The sequence below is a fragment of the Anguilla anguilla genome, chromosome 18 (assembly GCF_013347855.1).
Source record: "Anguilla anguilla isolate fAngAng1 chromosome 18, fAngAng1.pri, whole genome shotgun sequence".
In the NCBI taxonomy this organism is placed as follows: domain Eukaryota; kingdom Metazoa; phylum Chordata; class Actinopteri; order Anguilliformes; family Anguillidae; genus Anguilla; species Anguilla anguilla.
In genome coordinates, this window is record NC_049218.1 from 6,172,856 (window position 1) to 6,195,941 (window position 23,086).

At 46.9% G+C, this 23,086-nt stretch overlaps 1 protein-coding gene and 1 long non-coding RNA gene across 2 annotated transcripts in view; both read right to left on the minus strand.

The window, feature by feature from the left end:
• Window positions 1-855, minus strand: part of LOC118217756 — a 32,685-nt gene extending 31,830 nt beyond the window's left edge. Inside the window, exon 1 of the long non-coding RNA XR_004763286.1 lies at window positions 106-855. This is a non-coding gene — a long non-coding RNA (uncharacterized LOC118217756). The remainder of the gene's footprint in view (window positions 1-105) is intronic.
• A 2,640-nt stretch (window positions 856-3,495) lies between these two features.
• myoz1a (myozenin 1a) lies at window positions 3,496-16,844 on the minus strand. Its single transcript, XM_035399792.1, has 6 exons — window positions 16,608-16,844; window positions 12,616-12,709; window positions 7,493-7,680; window positions 6,436-6,703; window positions 5,359-5,554; window positions 3,496-3,816 (listed from the first exon to the last, which is right to left on the minus strand). Exons 2-6 carry the CDS (start codon window positions 12,698-12,700, stop codon window positions 3,585-3,587), a joined length of 969 nt encoding a protein of 322 aa, XP_035255683.1. The 5' UTR covers window positions 12,701-12,709; window positions 16,608-16,844; the 3' UTR covers window positions 3,496-3,584.
• Between the last annotated feature and the right edge of the window lie 6,242 nt (window positions 16,845-23,086).

The window sequence follows — 23,086 nt, forward strand, 5'->3', positions numbered from 1 at the left end:
TTTAAAAAGTTAGACTTTTTTCCACATTTAGTTTTTTCCAGCTGTTCTACGACTTTCTCTGTTATGAGCAAAATCAAGTTAACGGACCTTGGACAAGCTACTCACCTTATTTCAAGCCCCGCTGCAACCTTGTCCCCCCATCCGAAGGTACTCGTGTAGAATCTCAGCCGTTAAACCCCCTCCACCAGCGTCACTCCGTGCTGCAGCCAAGGCAACCAAGTCTCGCGATATCACAGCTCATTGGCCTGTGCAGCGCTAATGTATTGCGCTTGCAGCATGCGGGCACGAGAGCACCATCCTCCAAGTGTTTTAGATGAGTTAACAATTCAGCCCCATCTCAGATCCTACCAACTTCCATCTTCATTGCTGGCTCGAATGTGCATGCCTGCTTATTTCATTTTCTTTCTTTGTTTTTAATTTCCAGTTTTCCTTCTTGCTGTTGCTATTTTTCTTTAGCGTCCCATCTATTCATGATGTACAAAGCAATTCATCTTCATCTTCTCCATATTATTATTAGTAGTAGTAGTAGTAGTAATAGTAGTAGTAGTAGTAGTAGTAGTAGTATTTATTACTACTACTACTGCACTATCAATGTTGAACAAAGAAATCACTGCTTGATTTTGTAATTTTAAAGCATTAACTGGCTGGTGTGCTTCAATGCTGTGGTGTACGGCTTTGTGAGAGGACAGCCCTCATTCTGCTGAGTCGGCACTGCATTCAGTTTCAGTTGTATAAAGAGTAAAAGCACGTTCCCATCCAAAGCTAAGGGACTGAAGGTTGACCAATTAGGAATCAGTGCAGCCCCCATGGAAGGCCCTGGTGCGGGACAGGGGGTGCATGCAAGTCTATATGGCCAGCTGGCTGCTCAAACTTCACCAACATGACATCCCACAAATAAGGTACACCATTAGGCATTGGCAAGGAAGCATTAGGAACATCGCACCCATGAAAATAATTAATGTAGATGGCATTTCCTTAATTGCTCAGTTCTAAAGTGCTAAGTGCATGTAGCCAGACTCTTCTCAGGTGGAGATCTACCATTTGAAATAAGTACAGCAGCATGCCATTTGAACTCACCTTACACAAGCATCGTAGGTCACTGGGCACTGGAGCCAGGAGCTTCCCGGTGCTTTTGAAACACACAGAGAAAAAGGACCTTGCTCTGAACGCCACAAAACCACCATTTCCAGAACCGTCCCCTTTATCTATTAAAACGTATCCAGTAAAGGTGTTCGCCTGGACTCAACAAAGGTTCCCAAACGTCTCTCTGCGGCTCACCTGAGAATTACGCAGAGCTGAATCTCTGCGGTCCCCGTGGAGCACGCCGCTGCCTGGCTTGCACGAGAGTGCCCACACACACGCGCGCCGGGAGGAATGCCCCCACAGATGATTGATGGAGTTCCACTTCGCTCTCCCTGCAGCAGCGGTAACAGCACTCCGCGCGATTCCCCCGTCAGGCGGCAGAGATTTCTGGAGGGAGGTTGCGGTAACGCGCGCGCGGGCTAAAGGAAAGTGCAGCCAGCCTCGCCGCCGGACAGCGTGCAAACCCGCCCGCCCTCGCTCGCCACGGCGATTACACTGCAGCCGCACGGCTACGGCAGAAACAAATCCATCCCCGTGTTCTGCAACAAGGGCCACCACAGTGTTTCTGCGCTGTTATGTGCTGTTAATTGCAGTAACAGTCATCAGCAGGACGCGAGACGGTGGCTACAGTAGCCTGTCTGAGTTCGAGGTAGGCTGGGTCACATTGTAATTTGCGCGTGAGTAGCCTATCGTTCTGTGTCAGAGAGCGGCGAAGTCCGTGCTCAATTGCGAAGTGCTTTCGGCAAGCCCTGCACTTTGCTTTTCCTTTTACACCCCAGTGGCACTTTGTGTAACACTCTTCCAGCTTAATTCACACTTAGTAGATGTCCACTTAAAAAGAGACACTATTTATGTGTGTGTGTGTGTATGTGTGTCTCTGTGTGCACACTGTATGTGTGTGTATGTATGTGTGTGTGTGTATCATTTATGGCAGTGGCATTTCCATTTAAACCGCTTTCACTGCTGTTTGACTGTGCAGTCTTTCTCTTGCTCAGGTCGATCAAGAGCAGATGGGTCTGTGTAAGCAAACAGATGGAAAGCAAAAAAAAAAAAAAAAAAAAACAGAAAACAGACCACAGGCTTCAATTCACTTGAAAAGGTTTATTGCATTGTGGAAGGAATTAGAACGGAAGAAGCAGGTGTGTGTCATGTTGACACCCCCCGAGTACAGGGTGCGCATTGTAGCTGTAGTTGTAGTTGATGAAGCAGCTTGCCGTATGTTCATACTGGTGAGGCTGAGACTCAGATGGATGTCTGGAAAGCCCTGGACCAGGGCATTATGGGTAAGTCTGAGCACACCAAACGACCGTTGACAAGACCAGGCTGTGCATAAGCAATGCTAAAAAATATAAATTAAATGGAACTTTTTGTCCGCCTCTAAAGTGCAACACACAAAGAAAAGGGAAAGAGGATGCAAATCGAACAGACCTATTCTTTGTGTAGTTTTAAATTTCTAGAACATTCTCTCTCTCTCTCTCTTATTGCTATCAGTAGAATTCATGTGCACAGTTTCTCTAAAGAGGGAGACTGCACTGCATCACATCACATGTGGGAAGTGTCTCGCACAAAGGACATCGACACAAACGTAAATAGAGTTAGACATGCATAAAAGAAAGGAAGATTTCTCTTGTAATGATGCTCAGAGGTCTACTGTAGATTAAGATCACTCCTGGGAACACGATTTAATTGTGTGTGCGTGCGTGTGTGTGTGTGCGTGCGTGTGTGTTTGTGTGTCTTTAGCTTAATAGTCTTTCCTCACAGGATTGCTAAAAAAAATGCATTTGGTTTATTTGGACTTGCACTAATGTCTTTCCATTCCCAAACACTCCTTCCTCTTCACTCACCTTGTCGAAGGTGCTCAAAGGAAGCCTACGGAGATCTATGAGAAGCTGCACGCTGTGGGGTTCACCCCATTCATTCTCTGAGAGCACAATTCACCATTTGAAACCAAAGTCTGAGATCACCGGGATAGCAGTACTGCAGGGACTTCCTGTGAGTTTTGTGTGTGAGTGTGAGTGAGGGTGTGCAAAGAGGCCCCTGTGCCTGCATAAATGTGAGAGTCTGTGCACACGTGCGTGCGTTCATCTGTGTGTGCGCCTGTGTGTGAGAGAGCGTGCGCACGTGAGCGTGCCTGTGTGTGACAGGGCGCGTGCGTGTGTGTACAAGCGCGTGCATGTTTGCTTGAGCATGTGTGTGAGCGAGCGTGCGCACGTGTGTGCGCCTGTGTGTGTGAGAGAGCATGCGCCCACTTGTGTGCATGTTTGTGTGAGTGTGTCCATTTGTGTGTGTGTGACAGGGCACGTGCGTGTGTGTGCCTGTGTGTGACAGGGCGTGTGCCTGTGTGTAGGAGCGCGTGCATGTGTGCCTGTGTGTGACAGGGCGTGTGCCTGTGTGTAGGAGCGCGTGCATGTGTGCCTGTGTGTGACAGGGCGTGTGCCTGTGTGTAGGAGCGCGTGCATGTGTGCATTTGTGTGCATGTGTGTGCTGGAGAGCCTGCATCTTCACAGCTCTTCCGTCTCTGCGTCGAAGGGCACGTTCTCCATCTCTACGTGGATGTGGCTGGTCTCCCCACTGCCGATCCAGCCAATGGGGGTGCGGTTGAAGGAGGGCCGCGAGTTAATGTCGTGCGGATACACTATGGTGGGCTCCAGGACCACCTTCTTGGCCATCTCCGGCAGCTGGAAGGTCATGAGCTGAGAGGCCTTCTCGAAGCCCCCATAGGGCATCGCGGACCTGAGCACAGAGGGGAGGGGGGATCGCACCAGGCAGGAATGTACCAACACACATCCACACTCTAGGGCAGGGGTGCCACCACTCAGGAATGTACCAACACGCACACACTCTAGGACAGGGGTTCCACCACTCAGGAATGTACCAACACACATGCACACTCTAGGGCAGGGGTGCCACCACTCAGGAATGTACCAACACGCACACACACTCTTGGGCAGGGGTGCCCAGTCCTGTTCCTGGACATCTACCATCCTGTAGGTTTTCACTCCAACCCGAAGAAAGCCACACCTCATTCGACAGCTAGAGATCTCATTGAGCTGCTGATTGGTAGAATCGGGTTTGCCAAGTTAGGGTTGAAGTGAAAACCTACAGGATGGTTTTCGCCTAATATCAGCAACCAATTCAAGCCCCAGTAACCACGTGGGGGTGGGTTAACTGTGTGACCGTGTCGGCTTCATTTGATCATTTAACTGCAGAGTAACAACAAACAAACAAAAACAGCAGATCCTTCGGCTTGCCAGGATCCAGAACGAAGATCAGCGCTCCAGGGCTATAGATGTGTCAAACAGACAAATGCTGCCGCTGTATAGACAAAGGTGCTAAGACTATGGCCCTGGGGCCAGACTTGGCCTGCCAAGACTGAAAAGGCCAGTGATTAATAAATCAGCATACTGTATAAGTGATGTGCATGGGGGGAAAAGATTGGGTCAAAGGTTAAATAAGCCCCATTAGTCTGCTTCAAAGCAGGATTTTATAGAAAAAAAGTGAAAAGCCTTTCATTTAAATAAATTTATGTAACCCAAAAATAGTGTGCCCCCAATACAGTATTGTCTGAACCTGTGTTCACATAAACATAATTGGCTGAGCAATGCCATCCTCTAATGATGTGCTGAGTATAAGAATCAAACCTTACATACTGTTGCTAAATTACTGTAGATATTTACTTTTCCATCTGGGAATTTTTATATTTTATATTTTGCACTATATTATTTTGGTCAACACTGAGATTTGGTTTGGCCCACTAACCTTTGAACATTAGGTATCCCTTGTATACATATTCAGTATAGGAGAAATATTCAATTTAGATTTCCTAGGAGTGAAAATGTTCACTGCTTGATATATCATATAGAGTCTAGCTCTGGAGCCCATTTACCCATTGCAACTTTATACCTTTAGAAACATCCAGAAAGTAGAAACTGAGGATGTGATAAGCGTTAAGTTATAGTGTACCAGATTATCTTGTATCAGTGTTATTCTTTCCATTGGAGAGTTTTTTCTCGCCACTATTTGAGCCCCCCCCCCCTCCCTTGGGAGTTTTTACCTTATGCACTTGCTATTTGTGGGTTCAGGTTTGGTGTTTGCTGTTTTTGCCCTGTTTCTTGCCTTGCTGCTACTCTGTAAAGCGTCTTTGTGACAGTTCTCTGTAAAAAGCGCTATTTTAAAAAAAAATTGAATTGAATCGACGTGAGCCGTGTTAAAAGGCGCTGGTGATGCCTGCTGAAGGGGGGGGAGAGGGGGATGAGGATGAGGAGGGTGGCGTACCTGTTGAAGCTCTTGTACTTCTGCAGCTCGTGCGGAGTCTCTGGGCCCGGCATGTGAGGCTTCAGGGTGGCCACCAGCTCCGCCTTGCCCTTCATGGCCCGTTCCCACGGCGATACGTACGTCTTTATGAACTCGCTCTTCGTGCCCGGGGCGCCGCCGGCTCCGTGGCCGCCCGCCGCGCCGCCTGTCCCCGCGCCTGCCGACACGACGGGAATTTCAGCAGCTCGCTTTCATTCGGGGGGCCCGTCCCGTCGCTGCGACGCCCTCCTCCAGTTTAGACCACGGACAGGAATGAGAGGCCCCTGTAAAGTGTGTGTGTGTGTGTAGCCTAGCCGGCACATGTGTGTTAGCCTAGCCGCCACTTGTGTGTTAGCCTAACTGCCACATGTGTGTAGCCTAGCCGCCGCATTTGTTTTAGCCTGGCTGCAACATGTGTGTTAGTCTAGCTGCCATATGTGTGTTAGCCTAGCCACCACTTGTGTGTTAGCCTAGCCACCACATGTGTGTTAGCCTAGCCACCACTTGTGTGTTAGCCTAGCCACCACATGTGTGTTAGCCTAGCCGCCACTTGTGTGTTTGCCTAGCCGCCACATGTGTGTTAGCCTAGCCACCACTTGTGTGTTAGCCTAGCCGCCACTTGTCTTCTGTCTGTGGTCCACCAGCTGAGCCTTGCACCACAGATCTGCGCTACCTGCTCAGGTGGCACACCAGATTGCAGGCACCTCATTGGCTCCTGGGTGACATCATGCTTAATTATGCACCACTCTGAGCTGACGGGTTGCAGGCCACTGTCGGCACTGGTGCTGGCAGGATTTGTTTCCAGACCACGGGCTGTCTACACTCAAACTCTCTGCTTTAGCAGACCCCTCCCCAAACCAACCCACCCCCACCCCTACCCCAAACAGACTTTCACTGTCCTGACACAGATAGCTGGCCCTCACTGAGCACTCCACAGGAACCGAGCGGTGAATTTGAGGGTGGTATCTACACCCGCAAACGTCAGCACGAGGCGGTTGGGGGCGGCGGCTCTGAGGAGGAAGGAGGAAGTAGTCACGGGTCGCGCGATGGGGAACTCACCGTGCAGTCCGCCGCCTTCCTGGGTGCCGGCGCCGTGCTGTTGACCCTGACCTTTGCCCCCGGCGACGCCGCCGTGCCCCGTGGCGTGCCCCCCTCCGACCCCGACCCCGACCCCGACTCCGCCCCCTTTATGCATGCTTCCGGGTTTGGGAGGGGGGGCGGGTGCTCTACTCCCGCTTCCAGCGTAGCCCACCATGTGCCCGCTGACTAGATGACCCCCCACGTCCATCTTGCCCCCCAGGCTGGGCACTAGCTTCTGATAGTCATCCTGGGGAGGAGAAAAAAGAAAAGACCATGATAAAAAAAGCTGCTCTCATTTCATAGCGCTCTGCGCTCGGGAAGATGACCCCCCTCTGTCTGCATCACTTTCGGAAGTCAGAATAGCTCCTTTTTGTGTGTAGCCGTGGTACAGAATGACAGAGAAAGGGTGATTATTCTCAAGCGAAATACCCCAGGTAAAAATGTCCCACTTATTGCTCAACAGGCAACTTGTTATTTTCAAAATCCGAGCGGAGGGTAGAGTGGGGGTGAGGGACGAAGGGTGGAGGTGGGGGGGGGGGGGGGGGGGGGTGCAAATCCTATCAGCGTGATGATCAGAAAGCACATCACTTTCCATTAGAGTGAAGGTTATTGATTCTGAAGTCCCACTTTGTCAGATCACGCGCACTTCAAAGTTCACCCACAGCCGCCGCTCTGAGCATGCACATCAAAGCCAGGGTTGGACTGAAATCTAGTTGGAAAAAAAATAAAATCAGGGCGTCGGGATTTTCTGCTTGATTTTTAAGCCGCTCACTGGGTTGGAAAGGTGGGCCTGTTACTGTAAGTCTTACTCAGTGGTTTCTCCTTCACTTCCCAATGCTTCCCAGCACCTCCTAACACCTCCCAACACCTCCCAAAGCCTCCCAACAGCTCCCGACACCTCCCAACACCTCCCAATGCCTCCTGACACCTCCCAGCACCTCCCAACACCTCCCAACGCCTCCTGACACCTCCCAGCACCTCCCAACGTCTCCCAACACTTTCCCGCCCGCTGCCCATGCCCCCGAAGCCCCCTCACCATGGAATCTCCGATGAAGACGTCGGGGTTGTTCTCGTAGATGAACCTCTCCACCCGCTTCTGCCTCATCTTGAACATCAGGGAGCCCTTGTTCTTGAGCAGGGACAGCTCCTCCAGCATGATGTCCTTGGGGATGCCGATCTTCTTCCCCAGGTGCAGTGCAGACGCCTCTTGCTCAGGGGAATACTCTGGGACGGAGAAAAGCAACAGTAGGGCAAAGTGCTTTTTAAGTGAAGATTTCCTGCACTTGCTCAAGCAATGAGCACAAAATTAAAATAGTAAAGAAACTAAGAGTTTGCCCACCCACTGCATATTCATTCTTACTCAAAAATAAAGGCAAGCATTATTTTTTGGTCTATCCAGGCACAATACATTTTGGTGATCTGCAGCTGATCTCACTGAACTGTGTGCACCTTGCAAGCTGATACGCTCTTAATTTATGCCATAATTTATGGTGGTCAGGGACAATTAGGTTGTATATTTGAGGTTTATTATCTTTAACCATAAAATCATCTGATCCATTTTACGAGACAGCACTGTCTGGTCTCAGTGCGACTAAAAGTGCATCCCACCCACTTTGTAGACTGAAGAAAGTTGGCTGGGTCCGTTGGGTCCCATCGCGTAGGAAAATCCCACAAATCATCGAGCCCCCGTGCAGAAGCCAACTCGGCTTCAGCCACGCGGAGCCGCATGCGTAAGTGAACGATATCTCCGGGACGCGAGAGTAGGAGGATTTTCATGTCCGCTTCATTTCCGTCTGAGCCAATGCAGTTCAGACTAACAATGGAGGGCCCACAGCAGGTCTCTATGCAGCGACACTTCCCTCACACACGTTTCAGCACTTCTGCAGCCAGGTCCGAAACAGCTTACTTGCCTACTGTTGAGTATGCAACAATGTATCCTTCTGCGGCCAGGTCCGAAGCAGCTTACTTGCCTACTATTGAGTATCCAACAATGTATGCTTCTGCGGCCAGGTCCGAAACAGCTTACTTGCCTACTGTTGAGTATGCAACAATGTGTGCAAGTTTGAACACAGCTCAGTATACTTAGTAGTAGGCAAGTGAGTTGTTTCGGACATGGCCCGAGTCCGTTTCGGAATTTATATTTCACGCCACACCTTTTCCCCACTTTCCTGGAGGTGGGGCGACTTTTTCGTCCTCCGATCTTACCAAGTACAACGTGAATGATCTGCCCTTTCCCTGCTACTGTATGTGGCAACAGCTGTCACGGAGATTAGACGCGAGCTGATTTGCATAGCACTTCCTCATGGGTTTGTTAGGCAGGGATGGGTTCAACTTGGCCCGAATGACATCATCGTACAGTTTCCCCTTTTCAAGTGTTCATACTTCCCTTAAAGGAACAGTAATCCCATTCATAACGCAGTGAAACTACTTACGACCAAAGGCCCACATCTGAAATTCTGCCAAACACTGGCCAAAACTTCCACGACTTATCCACACATCAGAAATGGCTTTCAACACAGAAATGGCTTTCATGTTCTGTTATTATTCTTGCATGAGAATTTTGGCATGAAAGCCTTTTTTCCTTTTAATCCCCCTTTGCTCCCAATTTGAAATGCCCAATCATATTCGCCAGCAGTGCTCATTGCAGTGACCTCAGCACAAGCATGTGCTAATCCTCTGAAACATGTGACATCATGGCACAGATTATTTTTTCTCACACAGTCCAAAAAAACAAAAACCCTTCAAAGTAGAATAAGAGTACTGCAGGGTTGACCAGCAGGAGTCGCTGGTAGGCAATGGAACATGTTCATCCTGACAAACTGAACTGATCTCTCCCTGCGTGATGATACGGCCAATCATTTGTCGCCCTGCACGACTTAATAATGTTTAAAATTTCTTACATATTTTTACTTTCATTTTTTTTTTTTTTTTAACTTTCAGTGCAGCTGTAGAGATAGCTTGAATTCAAGTCCAAATAAGCACTTGTTTTCCGGAGTCACCGTAGACAAAATAAAAACTGTTCTCAGCCCCCTAATCAAACCACAGCTTGCTTCACTGCAGCAACAGGCTCTGTGATGTGCACGCCCACATGCAACAGCTGGGTTTTAATCAGGACGAGAGCGTCTCGGGTCAGGATTCCATCTTCAGCGACTCGCGCCTTTCACACCGAGCGGGTTGCCCGTTAGCCGCCGCGCAGCAGGTCAACCACACACAAAAAAAAAAACACTTTGAATGAAGTGTTTCTCCTTCAATTTAATTCTGTCTGACGGTGGGGCCGTTTAAAAAAAATAAAAAATACAGACACCAGAGCGTCAGCCGAAGGGGATTCGTTCGATCCCAAGAGCGCGACTCTTCCCACCTACGATATTCCGCTTGGTTACCCGGGGCGAGTTCGGGCGGGAAGTCGGGGCAGGCTTGGAGCAGCGAGCGGCGCCATGTTGTGCCAGTGCGATCCGCCTGTTTCCTCCTGTGGACCGAGGGTCCCAGTGCAGAACAACTCTTCCTCAGAAGTGTGAGGAAGACTGTCACGTCGAGGCACTAGGGCTTCGCACCGGAGTCACAAAATTCACACTTTGAATGTTAGCCATGTTTTTTTTTTGTCTCGTTCTGTTTTTTTCTAGGCACATCGTTGAAGGGCCTAGAGTCAGTGTCGATCGCTAAAATGACGTATCCGTTTGCTGACAGGTTGCTCTTTGGAAATAAAAAGTTATGAATTACTAGTCGCTGCTCTTGATGATCTATAATGCACTTAATGTCTCGGTGATGAATGGGTCTGGGGCATGAACATGGCCGCAAAACAAGAAGGAAATAAACGGATTTTGACAACAACAACACACCTGACTTACTTTTTTTTGCATTGGCACATATCAAATCTGTTAGCTCTAAATGTGCATGTCTGCCCTAATACAACACATACAAGGCCTAGCCTAACACAGGCACTCCGATCCAGAGCTGTTTACATAGCTTGCATTCTTTTTCTTCGCATACAACCCATTTATACGGGGCGATATGCACCGAATCTGTGCCGTGACCGTGTACCTTTGCGACGGCCACAACCGCAATGCCTCGCCTGGAATCAAACCTGCAACCTTGAAGTTGTAGGCCCGGCCCCCCCAGCTACCATTGCGCTACACTGTCACCCATTATGTGACAAATGCTCAAACGCTGCAGTTCTCTGGTATGTGAAGCAACTTCATGTGCGGAAGCTGTATTGAGCTGGCGTAGTTGTATTGCAAAACGGTGGCCTCTGCCACCCAGGAACTGCATGCTGGGAATTGAATTGCATTTGACGGCTTGTTGTGCGTGTCCCAGAAACGTAGATTATCGGCTCCACTTCCACAGACTACAATTTAGGAATGCGGGCATGTAACCCAGGCTACCTCCTGGACTTAGATGAGTCAGAGATGTACGAACCGATACTGTTGGGTTTGATAAGTCAGGACATCTTTTACGTACAAGGTGAACACCGGCCAATGAGGTTGATGGAATGAGATGTCAACAAGTAGAATGTTCTGTATTTTTAGAAGTGTGTTAGTGTGTGTGTGTGTGTGTGTGTGTGTGTTTGCATGTGTGTGTGTTTTCACACTTTTGTTAAGGGGAATATATTCTACTTTCTCACATTCTATGCATGTAGTATGCATTACGTGTGTTTGTGGAGAGGAATAAGTGTACTAATTAGACTGCCCAAATCTACGGTAAGTTCAGAGACAAACTTTTCTTTACAGACCAACTTGAATGAAAACAACAGATTAATGTTGCATTCAAAGTTTTATGATTTTAAAACTTTTAACATCAGCTTAATAAACTTAAAACGATATTTGTGTCAAGAGTGGGCTTAATAAGTACCCAATGTACCCATTAAACCCTTAGGTATTTTAAATAAGCCACCTCATGAGTCAATGATAGAAAATCTTTTTTCCAGCACATTAAATTATTTTTCAAGAGTGTCCAGTTTATTTTCCACATATCTACACATTAAACTCCAAATTCAATGTCATGGAGTGGGCAATTTGTAAGTTATGCCAAAACTGCTGCAGACAGGGCCTTTATATGACATTTTCCAGGCTTTGCTGTGAGATTAAAAGACTAAAGTACTCACACAAAGCAAGCGTCGTCATTTATCTGGTGAAAAGATGGATTGTCTCAGTTAGCTGTTAGTCTTACCCCATTGTAGAGTTAAACACTTGTGACATAACTGTAACTACCACTTATAGTAGTATAATAGCACTTACATCTAGTGTTTTTCCAAATGCTCAGACAGTGCAGAGTGGTGTCTAGTTGTTCTCTTAAGTAGGATGACTTGCCTCTAGAATGTATGCCCACTAACTAAAACTAAAATGTGTTTTATGTATCTCATATCAGAAAATTTATTGGTTATTGTTTATTGTGCTTATCATTAAGTCAACTGTATGTTAGGGAAATCAAACATAGTTATCCTGCCATGTATTATCATATTCTTATCAACTGGGCATTAATAGTGGCAAAAAAGTTCACACTTCTAATTTTTGGGTGATTAGTTTCACATATAAAACCCAGCTCTTGCAAAAATAACAAATGAAAATGGCTTTAAAATGGTCTGTTCTGAAGGTTCCCTTCAGAGCAAAGGTTTTGCTCAACTTTCAGAATGCCTGCCAGGGGTACTGTGCGCATGACCATGCATAATTAAATAACGTCAGTTCTGATTGGCTCAGAATAGAAACTGGCATGGATGTGGCGAGTTGATTAATTGGTTGAGACCTTAAACTGTATGATTTTTTTTTTCTCACAGTTCAAGTCCAAAAATGGAAATAGGGTTATAAGGTGTGCATACCCTACTCCCCTATTCTGTGTGTTTGGGTATGTGTGTGTTTGTGTGCGTTTGAGTGTGTGTGTGTGTGTGTGTGTGTCTGTGCGTGTGTGGGTGTGTTTGTGTGCATGTGTATGTCTTTGTGTATGTGTGCTTGAGTGTGTGCATGGGTATTTCATGTGTGTGAGTGTCTGTATACGTGTGTGCATGTGTTTGTGAATGTGTGAGTGTGTGTGCATGTGCGTGTGTATGTGGGTGTGTGTGCATGTGTGTGTGTGTTTGTGCATATGTGAGTGTGTGTGCATGTGCGTGTGCATGTGCGTGTGCATGTGTGTGTGTGAGGGGACGGGGAGGGGGGAAGGGGGGTCTCTAACCATCCTGCGTGAGGTGGGACAGGTCAGTGATGATCCTGGATGACTTTTTCCTCTTGTTGGGGGCGGGTGTCCCGGACAGTGGCATGGCGGTGGGCTGTTGGGGGCAGAGAGCACACACACAGACAGACAGACTGAGGAGGTGTTTTGGGGGCACGTCCTGCCTTTTCCACATCTGCTGAAAAAGCCGGTGCAGGGCACCCCCGGTGGCCGAATCGGGTTACTGCACCCCCCACTGTCAACATGCAACTTAAAATGGCAACTGAAACCTTGGACGCCGACCCGTCCTCAGGCCACGGCGAGGGCCGAGGAATTCCCTCCCTCATCAAGTTCGGGGGCGTAAATCAGACCCGACCCGAGATTCCCTTGCCAATCACATATCTGAGCGAGGCATATCATCTGCGGACTCTTTTATTCTGGTATTAGGCTGACGAGCGCACTTAAGGTATTAAATATGCATGCGTAGAGAAGCACAGCCGCGCTTGTAAAGAAGTGGGTCTCGCTAGCTTTATAGCTTCCGAATGCTGCCATTTCTTTTTTTTTGCAAGTGTAGCACAATTCACCTGGGGGGGGGGGGGTTAAGGACCACTCGGGGTCACGGTATCATGACAATGGGGAGGGAGACTGGAATTCATGTCAATTATAACTTTACTTACTCATAGCGACATGTGAGTCAGGCGAGAATTACTCTCGGCTTTCAGGAACTCTCTCTGTGAGGTGAAACTGATTTGGCCGAAATGGAACAGTACAGAGCGCAGGATGAAGACGTTCGTTTCGACAAATATAAAGGCTGCCCTTTGATGCATGCACGTAGCGGCGGTGGTCTGTTTTTAATACTTCGCATACACTGTGTAAATTCCGCAGATATTTCTGTCACCATATCCCCACCCTCTAAATCATACGGGGCCGCTTCCATATAAGGCTGCACTGACAGCTTCATATTTTCACAAGCCTCACCTTACTTATGCAATCCGATAGGCGCGGACGCAAAATAATCCCGGTAACAAGGATTACATGACAGCTGAAGTACTGCAGCTCAAAGTAGTTTTTTATTTATTTATTTTTTGTACCAGGATGGCCCCAATGTGTGTCATCTCCCTGTTTGCTCAGAGCACGGGTTTGGTCAGCATGTGTGTCATTACTTAATAAAAGATTACATGGCAGTGTTTGGACGTTAAATCCCCCCCCCAGATTCGTTCAGGTGGTCAAGTAAATCTGGACTGGCACCATGTTGTGTGTTTCCCATCTGTTGAGAGCCACAGCTGTCCGAAGTTTCTGCTTCGGAGAGCGCGCGCGTGGCAGCCTTGAACGGAAAACTATAGCGCCCAAAATTTTGTTTCACCTTTATCGAGGACATCGCAGCCATTGCGTCGCATCGACTGCACCGTAATTCTATCTGCTCCGGCTATTTATAAGCGCCATTTTGAAGTAAGACCTTTCTTGGCCACGGGGCGCTGCCACAGCAAACCCAGCAGACGCGCACCGCGAACACACATACACCGACATACGCACTCACTACAGACACACATACACTGACATACGCACTCACTACAGACACACATACATACGCACTCACTACAGACACACATACACTGACATACGCACTCACTACAGACACACATACACAGACATACGCACTCACTACAGACACACAGACATACGCACTCACTACAGACACACATACACAGACATACGCACTCACTACAGACACACATACACAGACATACGCACTCACTACAGACACACGTACACAGACAAACGCACTCACTACAGACACACATACACTGACATACGCACTCACTACAGACACACGTACACAGACATACGCACTCACTACAGACACACGCACACAGACATACGCACTCACTACAGACACACGTACACAGACATACGCACTCACTACAGACTCACATACACAGACATACACACTCACTACAGACTCACGTACACAGACATACGCACTCACTACAGACACACATACACAGACATACGCACTCACTACAGACACACATACACAGACATACGCACTCACTACAGACTCACGTACACAGACATACGCACTCACTACAGACACACATACACAGACATACGCACTCACTACAGACACACATACACTGACATACGCACTCACTACAGACACACATACACTGACATACGCACTCACTACAGACACACATACACAGACATATGCACTCACTACAGACACACATACACTGACATACGCACTCACTACAGACACACATACACTGACATACGCACTCACTACAGACACACATACACAGACATACGCACTCACTACAGACACACATACACAGACATACGCACTCACTACAGACACACATACACTGACATACGCACTCACTACAGACACACATACACAGACATACGCACTCACTACAGACACACATACACAGACATACACACTCACTACAGACATACGTACACAGACATACGCACTCACTACAGACATACGTACACAGACATACGCACTCACCGCGGACACACGTACACAGACATACGCACTCACTACAGACACACATACACTGACATACGCACTCACTACAGACACACGTACACAGACACACGCACTCACTACAGACACACGCACACAGACATACGCACTCACTACAGACACACATACACAGACATACGCACTCACTACAGACTCACGTACACAGACATACGCACTCACTACATACACACATACACAGACATACGCACTCACTACAGACACACATACACTGACATACGCACTCACTACAGACACACATACACAGACATACGCACTCACTACAGACACACATACACAGACATACACACTCACTACAGACACACATACACAGACATACACACTCACTACAGACATACGTACACAGACATACGCACTCACCGCGGACACGCGTACACAGACATACGCACTCACTACAGACACACATACACTGACATACGCACTCACTACAGACACACGTACACAGACATACGCACTCACTACAGACACACGCACACAGACATACGCACTCACTACAGACACACATACACAGACATACGCACTCACTACAGACACACATACACAAACATACGCACTCACCGCGGATACACGTACACAGACATATGTACACACTACAGACACACATACACAGACATACATACACATCATGGACACACGTACACAGACAGACATGCACACCATGTACGCACATACACAGACATACATCCGCACCACAGACACATGTACACAGACATACATGCACATTATGGACACACGTACACAGACACTCTAACCCTGCACACCACAGACACACATACACAGACACCATAACCCTGCAGACATTGACACATACACAGACATGCATGCACACCACAGATATAAATACATAAACATACGTGCACACATGCTCAGCCACATGTGCCACAGGCAGCCGGGGACAATTTGAGCGAGAATTCTAGAACGTCCTGCGAGGGAAGTCGCGCGGGGAACGCCGCTGGCGGGAAGGACGCCCCCCCCGCTCTGGCATTGTGGGCCAGTTCCGAAGCTCGCGGGCCAGTTCCGAAGCTCGCGTTTCCACAGGGCTATATAAATCTGCAGCAGGGCAGCTGAGGCTGGCCGGTCAGCAGATTCCCCCGCGCCAGCCTGTCCTCGACAACCGGGCAAAGCTAAAAGCGAAAACCGCTCTACCCTCGATCTATAACATTTCACTGAAATGTAGAACCCCCCACCCCCACACCCCCACCGCAGCACCGCACCCCCAACAAAAACACAAACAACCCAAATGATCCACACACGAGTGAGAGTTTCCTAGGAACACAAGCCCGTGGGTCCACTTTTTCTTTGTTTGGTTTGTTTTGTTTTTGTTTTTTTTGTTGACAGGAGTCAACTTCTTTTTTTTAATTTTTTATAGGGGAGATCAGTCACCGTCGCACATCTTTGCGGTATCCGCGGGCGATTAGTCGACGCGTGCAAATTAGTTAGGGTGTCACCGTCGCAGTCTGCTTACCTAGGATCCTCGTTAGCGAAAAAGAAAATACCAGGAAAAGGGGCAGCTTTGGATCGATCGAAAATTTCACGGAGTTCACAAAATCCCGGTTTTCCCTCTGACCCGAGGCTCACTGCTACATCCCAGGGAGTGCGAAATCCCGGCAGAGTTTGGATGGCAGATCTTCGTGGGGGGGGATACTGTCCCACACAGCCCAAAGTGCTGATGCAAAGAGCTGAGATATCAGGAGACGAATACTTTCTTACAAATGCATCACTGCCCTATATATAGAAACTTTGGGGAGCCAGGAGTTTGAGTGAGGTTATCAAATGGCCCCCCCAGGACTGAAGGGGGGGGGAGGGGGATAAATCCCAATTGATTTACCCCTTTTTCCCCTTCATTAATTTGTTGACTTTGGATTAAATTCTCACCCTTTTCGGTTATGAAGAGACCCCCAGTGGCACCTTCCGAGTTGGTGGCCATGTTTTTTTTTCCCATTGATCTGCCCTAACTCCTGTTTGGTGGAGGGGGCATTGTCTGAGCCCAAAACTCTATTGATCTGTGTGGCTGTTGCAACTGGCCAACCAATCCGCACGCAAAGGGAACCCCTTGTCCATTTTTCACAGGAAGTGTGGAGACACACCTTTGGAAAGCCTCTGCTCCACTTTTTCCACCGAGCTAGATCCTAGATTCAGAATGCGGAGGGGTGGTGTTGGGGACACATCATCACCAGGAGATGGGAACAGGGACTGCTGCCAGGAACTTTGTGTTTTCCCAAAATCTTTCCTCTGTCTCTCTCACACCTCAGTGAGTTTCCCTTCTTTGTGTTTTCCCAATCTTTCCTCTGCCTCTCTCACACCTCAGTGAGTTTCCCTCCTTTGATCAGCTGTAGAGCATTTGTTGTGCATTTGAGGACAAATTGAACTAGGGCACAGGTTTCATTTACCCATGAAGACTGCTACTGCCACAACCCCTCCATGAATACAATCACTTGAGCTAGTTTGACAGTTCCTGCTAATAAACGGAATTCTCTTGGAAAATTTGGCCCCTCCTGTCGCCCCCCCACCCCCCAAACCCCCCCAAATATATGCCTCCTGTGAAGCTGAGGTAGATGGGCACACAAACAATAATGCATCTGGAGTGTGTCTGTGTGTCTTCCACCTGCCTTTCTGCAAAACAAGATGAAAATAGCAAGCTAAACCCAAAAAAAAGAAGAAAGGATTTGACCATTGATGTCACGTGCACACGCAAGTGAGTTCAACTTATCGCCATGAGACTCCAGTGTCGCTAAGCAACAGTAAAACCGTTGTGTTTCCACCCCCCAGCTCCAATCGGCTGGGATTCCCCACCTTTCATCAGGACAGCTGGTGTACTGGACTCGCACAAACCAACGCTTGCACACTCGCGCACTTGCACACTTGCACGCTTGCACACTTGCGTGCTCAAAAAGAATCCATCACAGATTTCACACTCACCAAATTGCCCTCGTAAAAAGCAACTGTCGAGCCACAGAGGTATCCGGACACCGAAATATAAGCTAAATATAAGAGGCGAGGCTACGGAAAAGATTCCAACACAACAGAGAACACAGCTGACTGCCAAGCACCGCTGCAATACTTCCATTAACCACTAGGGCGTACAGATGTGGGTTTACACAAGTTACCCTAATTAAGTATTTGAAGTTAAGCTATACATACAAAAATGAAAAACCCTTCCAAGTCCTCCAGTATCCTAAGCTCAGAGCATGAAATACTTTTCAGCTATATGTCCACTCATTATTTTACAAATAAAAATAAAATGAGTGTTTCTGTAGAGAAATTTAGATTATGACAATTTTTTGTAAGTCTTCATTTGTGAATTTTGATGTTGTGCGAGCATTAATTTCGAAGCCCTTCCTGGCAACGTACCATTTCATTGTCGACGATGAAAATGTTTCCAAGTTTCAAGGTGAACAAATGGAGTCACAGTGCCATCTTCTGATGAATTATAAGAATAGTTTTCATCTGCTGAGCCAGACTGCTAATTTCACTTTAAAATGTGGGATTATAATGGTATTTTTCACCTTGAGATGTGGATTGTAATGGTATTGTTAACCTTGAGATTTGGATTATAATGGTTTTTTAAAAAAAATCTTGAGATGTGGATAATAATGTTTTTTCTTTTTTTGCTTGTGTTTATTATGATGTTTAACTTTAGTGGTAAAATGTCAAAACAACAGCGTGAATTGATCATCAGGTCAAGGTCAATATCAGGTCTACTACTGCTGAGGCACCTTTGAGACAAACACTGTGTCACAAGTACTCAAAAGGAAAGTGAGCCTGTATTATTAAATAAATAAATAAACAGCATTATAATATAATTTATGAAAACATAATAGGTCCTGATTCACCATTTTCAGCTTCTTGTTTTTTCCCCCACTTGAATTCAATTGTCAATTTTATAATAGTTTATAAACCTTATATGAAAGGTCCATGAAAGGTCTATACAAAGTTGTCCAAGCTAAGCATTTCCTGTTTTCATGTCCAAAGACTTTTAATCAGTGAGGCCAGTTCCCATGCAATTAAAGCTTTCATTTTATCTAAGCTACTCCATGGGCCGTATGACAAATGGTTAATTTAGAGAAAAATTACTTTTGAATTGATCGTATGATTAGTTTATAGACTGAAAAGTGTGGCACTGGATGGTATAAACATGGACGCCTGATAAATGAAATGAAACCATTGACAGAGCAAGCGGCAAAGAGCTGAATGTGCACTGTGTTAAAAATACTCTAAAAGAAAAACTCACGGAAGAACCTAAACACATGTTCTCCACAACCTCAGATGACCCACAGATTGCCTGTAACATACACCCGCACACACATGACTTGGAGGCCCAAGGGCGAAGTGTGACGGACCACGTACCGCACACACACACACACACACACACACACACTCACCTGTGCATTCAGCCATGCTTACAGGGACACACAGGATTACCATTGTAGGATGCTACCTGTGTAGCCTTGAGCAAGGCGCTTCACCTGAGTTTCTTCAGTATGTATCCCGCTGGTACTGTGTAAAAAGCTGTGTAAGTTGTTCTGTGTAAGTGTGTCTACTGGATCCCTGTAATGTATGCAGTGTAATTCTTAAGCTGCTGTTCCATTTTGCGCTGGTACAGCGTCCAGCTTGACAATAGTCTTTTATTTATTTTTTGGATGCAGTTTGCTGCTTATTCTGGCTGAATTCTGGCTTGTTTTCAGGGTCAGACTTTGAATAGATATCGCTTGATAGCAGTTTTTTTTATTTAGAAACCGTCAGCTTTCCTCATACGCTATCTGGTGGAACGTCAATCCGGCCGAGGCCAGGAATGATAGTCTATTTTTATCACGGTCTGGAGAGCGTAAGCTATATCAGCATGCTCCTGTCAGCTAAAAGTTAATTCGATTGTCCTCCGGTGCCAGGTACAGCTAGAATGAAATGAAATACACCTATTTTTAGTTTTCTACGGTAGCCTCACGTGCCAATCAGAAGGGATCTGGTGGTGACATGTGAGCATGTGTACGTGTAGGTGGATGACACACCTCTTGTAGATGTATTCCCGTTGAGCCTTGCAGACAAAAGATAGAAACATCTGTCCATCCATCCATCTAATAACCTGCTTATTCCTGGTCAGGGTCACACGGGGTGCTGCAACCTATCCCAGAATTCACTGGGCAAAAGGCAGGAATAGACCCTGGATAAGTCACCAGTTCATTGCAGAGCACACACACACACACACACACACACCATTCACCCACACACTCATGCCTAAGGGCAATTTAAACCCTCCAATTAACCTAACCTGCATGTCTTTTGGTCTGAGGGAGGAAACCTGCTTTCACAGAAACAGCAAAACACATTTATCACCTCTTGAATGTTCAGCAGGCTAATCGGCCTCTAATTATTATCTGAGGAAGTGCAACCATGGGTTTCAGGAACCCTTGTTCTTCTCTTACCCGTTCCGTATTACTGTCACACGTTACTTCCCCTCAGTGTGACTGAGCATGTTGTTCACAAGCCGGTAGATAGGTGGCAGTAATGAGAGAGCACTTTTCATCCACATCCCCCTTGACCAATAGAGGTGAGTGTGACACAGCTAGTCAGTTATAGAAGTAGAAAGCCACAGTTCTGCACAAACCTCAAGAAAGACAATCTACTTCACTTGATCCTGAAAAAAAGTTTAGGTTTCACAGATAAAGAAAAACAGACACAGACTGGTAGATATAGGCCTAAATAGATAGATAGATAGATAGATAGAATAGGGAAGATTTGTTTAAGAGAGACAAACTCAGACAGGAAAGAGGGCAAGAGTGAAGGTTTCAAGTAAATTTTTATTCCACTAAAAATCAGTGTGTCCTTCAGCCTGTAAAAGCATTCCTGTCTATGGAAATATCTTTTTTTTTTAAAACACCAGCAGTTCACTCAACCCACAAGTTCAATCCCCAGTGAGAGGGCCAACATAGACCTTTCCTTTTCTGGCTAAATTAAGATCATTTCCCACATTATATGCAACAGGAGGAATTAAGACAATATACAAGACAAGTTCTAAAATATACAAGCTCGCTTTTTAAATGAAACATGAAACAACAGTCAAATTGATTTCTTTCAAAGGTGTCCTTCGAGTTCTTTCCTGCATTCTCTTCATAGAGCAAATGGCACTGGCAGTGTGGAACAACTGCCCTTCCATCTCCCCACCCCGTCTTCTCCAATCACTTCATTTCATTATTCCGGAGGCTGTGGGAGTTTCTTACAATCTCTTCAATCTGTTCCTGTCTGACAAGACTCCCCTCCCCCTAGAGAAATGGTACATTCCACAACAAGAGATGACCCTAAGCCCATCTTAGGTTTGTTTAAACAAAAAACAAAACAAAAAAACAAGATGGTGGACTCTGAATGTTACGACTTCAAGAGTTTTTATGACCAAGACTTCTTCATTCAGTAATTTGGATAGCAACAGTGCCTAACTGACATCAGGAAGAAGTGTAGTGTAAACCACAAGCCATAGGACCCTGGTTTAACTTTGCTTGTTTATCGCTCTTGCAAACAGGGCCAAAGCGAGGCAGAAAAGGTTGGAGCCTACTTGCGTGTGGTTTGTACCATCTCCACCAACGAAGACACTTATCTTGTCTGTTCCGGGGCCAGCCACACCCTGAACATCGTTCTCATCTCCTTCACACTCTTTCACACCGCACCGCAGCATCGTCTAGCTGCAGTGCGGTCCTAACGTCACGGCAATTCGATTCCTTTTAATTAAATGTACAAACAAACAAACACGTGGATCACTTTCGCTGCACATTTATCAAACAGCCAACACAGCGCAGGCAGCGACGTGAACGGCTCACGCCAAGTCCAGTGATTCAAGCTACACAAACGAGGTCCTTGCAACACATTATTATTTCCTATCAATTCATGTGAGTTAGACTAGAGACTAGGAACTAACAGCTTTGCTATCTTATCACCGTTAAAACAGCCTCGGCGGCCTTGTTAGTCTTATTACACTATAAACGGAAGTGGACCGGAGAGACACAAGGTTTACACCAGACACCGACAAGCACCGAACCAGCACCCAACCCCCCATTTACAAGTCACATCCCCTCACCGCTACGACACGCTCCCTAAAAGCATCTGATGCACATTCATCGTGCCAGGCACATCTGTGCCTCCTGTAAGCCACGGGTGAGGTGGCACAGGACTGGCAGGCTGTGATCTGGCCAGGAGTGCCAATCACAGGAGCGGACACTCGGGTTCTAATCCGGGGCTGTGTCCAAATCAGAGCCAAATCTACTGTGTCCTGTTTAGTATGTACTGGGTGCAAGCGTACAGTGTCCTGTTTACTATGTACTGGGCACAAGCGTACTGTGTCCTGTTTACTATGTACTGGGCACAAGCGTACTGTGTCCTGTTTACTATGTACTGGGCACAAGCGTACTGTGTCCTGTTTAGTATGTACTGGGTGCAAGCGTACTGTGTACTGTTGAACTGCATACTGTTGAGTACAGCACGCAGTATGTGAGAAATATCCTCCATGCTATTTTCCAACCGTATTGTTACATTACAGTACATTGTTACATTGCAGGCATTTAGCAGACGCTCTTATCCAAAGCGACTTACACAACTTTTTACACAGCATTTACATTGTATCCAATTATACAGCTGGATATACGCTGAAGCAATGCAGGTTAAGTACCTTGCTTAAGGCAACGTACAATGGCAGTCTATACCTGTGACCTTCAGGTTACAAGACCAAACTCCTTACCCATTATAATACGCCGCCGCTCGTATTGTGACAGTGTCGTATGGTGTCCCGCCCTTGCAGTTGGCAGTTAAATCTTGCGCAGCCATACCTCACCTTGTTATTGTTATTGTTACTGAAGGAAAACATCAGTGAAGCTGCACCTCCTTTTTAAAGCGAAGCCGCTCACCATGTTTCTGGGACCAAAATATTTGTGCACTTCCTGAAAAGCATACTCCTGCATGTCC

Coding starts and splice junctions, on each gene's coding strand:
- myoz1a (XM_035399792.1), bottom strand. CDS start 12,700: ATGCCACTGTCCGGGACACCCGCCCCCAACAAGAGGAAAAAGTCATCC. Junction 7,681..12,615: donor GTCCCACCTCACGCAGGATG/GTTAGAGACCCC, acceptor TCTCCGTCCCAG/AGTATTCCCCTGAGCAAGAG. Junction 3,817..5,358: donor AAGTACAAGAGCTTCAACAG/GTACGCCACCCT, acceptor CTCTGTGCTCAG/GTCCGCGATGCCCTATGGGG.